We start from the raw sequence: 604 nt of genomic DNA, 5'->3' as shown, positions 1-604 counted from the left end.
ATATATATACATACATATAAGATGATCGAAAGTATGGTCTAACACAGAAAGTGAAATTGTTATGTTTTTCAGGGGTGGACAAGGCGTACGATGCTTAGGGATGCTTGGTCGAACGACGGTGGGAAAGGCTGGTGGCGATGGTGGTCTAGGTTGGGCGGATTGCTGGCGATGGCGACGGCCATTTCCTGTCTTGTTGCCCCGTTTCCGGGTGCCTCGGCCAATTCGGAAGCGAAGCGTCTCTACGACGACCTGCTGTCCAACTACAACCGCCTCATCCGCCCCGTTGGCAACAACAGCGATCGCCTCACTGTCAAAATGGGACTGCGCCTCTCCCAGCTCATCGACGTTGTGAGTAGACGACCCTCTCCCATCTAACCCGTTATTATTGCGATATTATTGCATTCCACTTACCTCGTTATTTAATTATTTATCGTCAAATCAATTATTTATTTCTCTCTAATATAATAATAATAATTATCCCTTTCCTCCCTTTCCTCCCTCAAATCGAACGCATATTCGAAATACGTTCGACGCAACAAGAATCGAGAGACGTACACTCGGTGTTTGTTACTCACATCGAATCGAGAGATTCGTGGAACGTTGG

At 46.7% G+C, this 604-nt stretch overlaps 1 protein-coding gene across 1 annotated transcript in view; it reads left to right on the top strand.

Moving 5' to 3' along the window:
• The window catches only part of LOC102672092 (acetylcholine receptor subunit alpha-L1), a 107,885-nt gene that overhangs the window by 41,709 nt on the left and 65,572 nt on the right, over positions 1–604 (top strand). Inside the window, exon 2 of the mRNA XM_031509882.1 lies at positions 73–348. Within this exon, the coding sequence (XP_031365742.1) occupies positions 91–348 (258 nt within the window). The 5' untranslated portion in view covers positions 73–90. The remainder of the gene's footprint in view (positions 1–72; positions 349–604) is intronic.

Source organism: Apis dorsata, unplaced genomic scaffold (genome assembly GCF_000469605.1).
Source record: "Apis dorsata unplaced genomic scaffold, Apis dorsata 1.3 scaffold_19, whole genome shotgun sequence".
Taxonomy (NCBI): Eukaryota; Metazoa; Arthropoda; class Insecta; order Hymenoptera; family Apidae; genus Apis; species Apis dorsata.
The sequence above is the reverse complement of the archived record's forward strand: the minus strand, read 5'-3'. Positions and strand labels throughout refer to the sequence as shown.